Genomic DNA, 377 nt, shown 5'->3' on the forward strand with positions numbered 1-377 from the left:
TGCTTGCCATATTCTGGTTCAGGGATCGGGAGATCAACTTCTTTGCCTGTCTGGCCCAGATGTTCTTTCTACACTCCTTCTCCATCATGGAGTCAGCAGTGCTGCTGGCCATGGCCTTTGACCACTATGTGGCTATCTGCAAGCCACTGCACTACACCACGGTCCTGACTGGGTCCCTCATCACCAAGATTGGCGTGGTTGCTGTGGTCCGGGCTGTGACACTAATGACGCCACTCCCCTTCCTGCTGAGACACTTCCACTACTGCCGAGGCCCAGTGATTGCCCATTGCTACTGTGAACACATGGCTGTGGTGAGGCTGGCGTGTGGGGACACCAGCTTCAACAATATCTATGGCATTGCTGTGGCCATGTTTATT

At 53.8% G+C, this 377-nt stretch overlaps 1 protein-coding gene across 1 annotated transcript; it reads left to right on the plus strand.

Annotated features, from left to right (window-relative positions):
• Window positions 1–8: 8 nt before the first annotated feature.
• Window positions 9–371, plus strand: LOC108521162 (olfactory receptor 52K1; the record flags this gene model as incomplete). Its single annotated transcript, XM_017860810.1, has 1 exon — window positions 9–371. A coding segment is annotated over one exon (363 nt), but the record flags the coding sequence as incomplete, so codon positions are not given.
• Window positions 372–377: the final 6 nt, after the last annotated feature.

The sequence above is a fragment of the Rhinopithecus bieti genome, unplaced genomic scaffold, assembly GCF_001698545.2.
Source record: "Rhinopithecus bieti isolate Rb0 unplaced genomic scaffold, ASM169854v2 scaffold_58209, whole genome shotgun sequence".
In the NCBI taxonomy this organism is placed as follows: domain Eukaryota; kingdom Metazoa; phylum Chordata; class Mammalia; order Primates; family Cercopithecidae; genus Rhinopithecus; species Rhinopithecus bieti.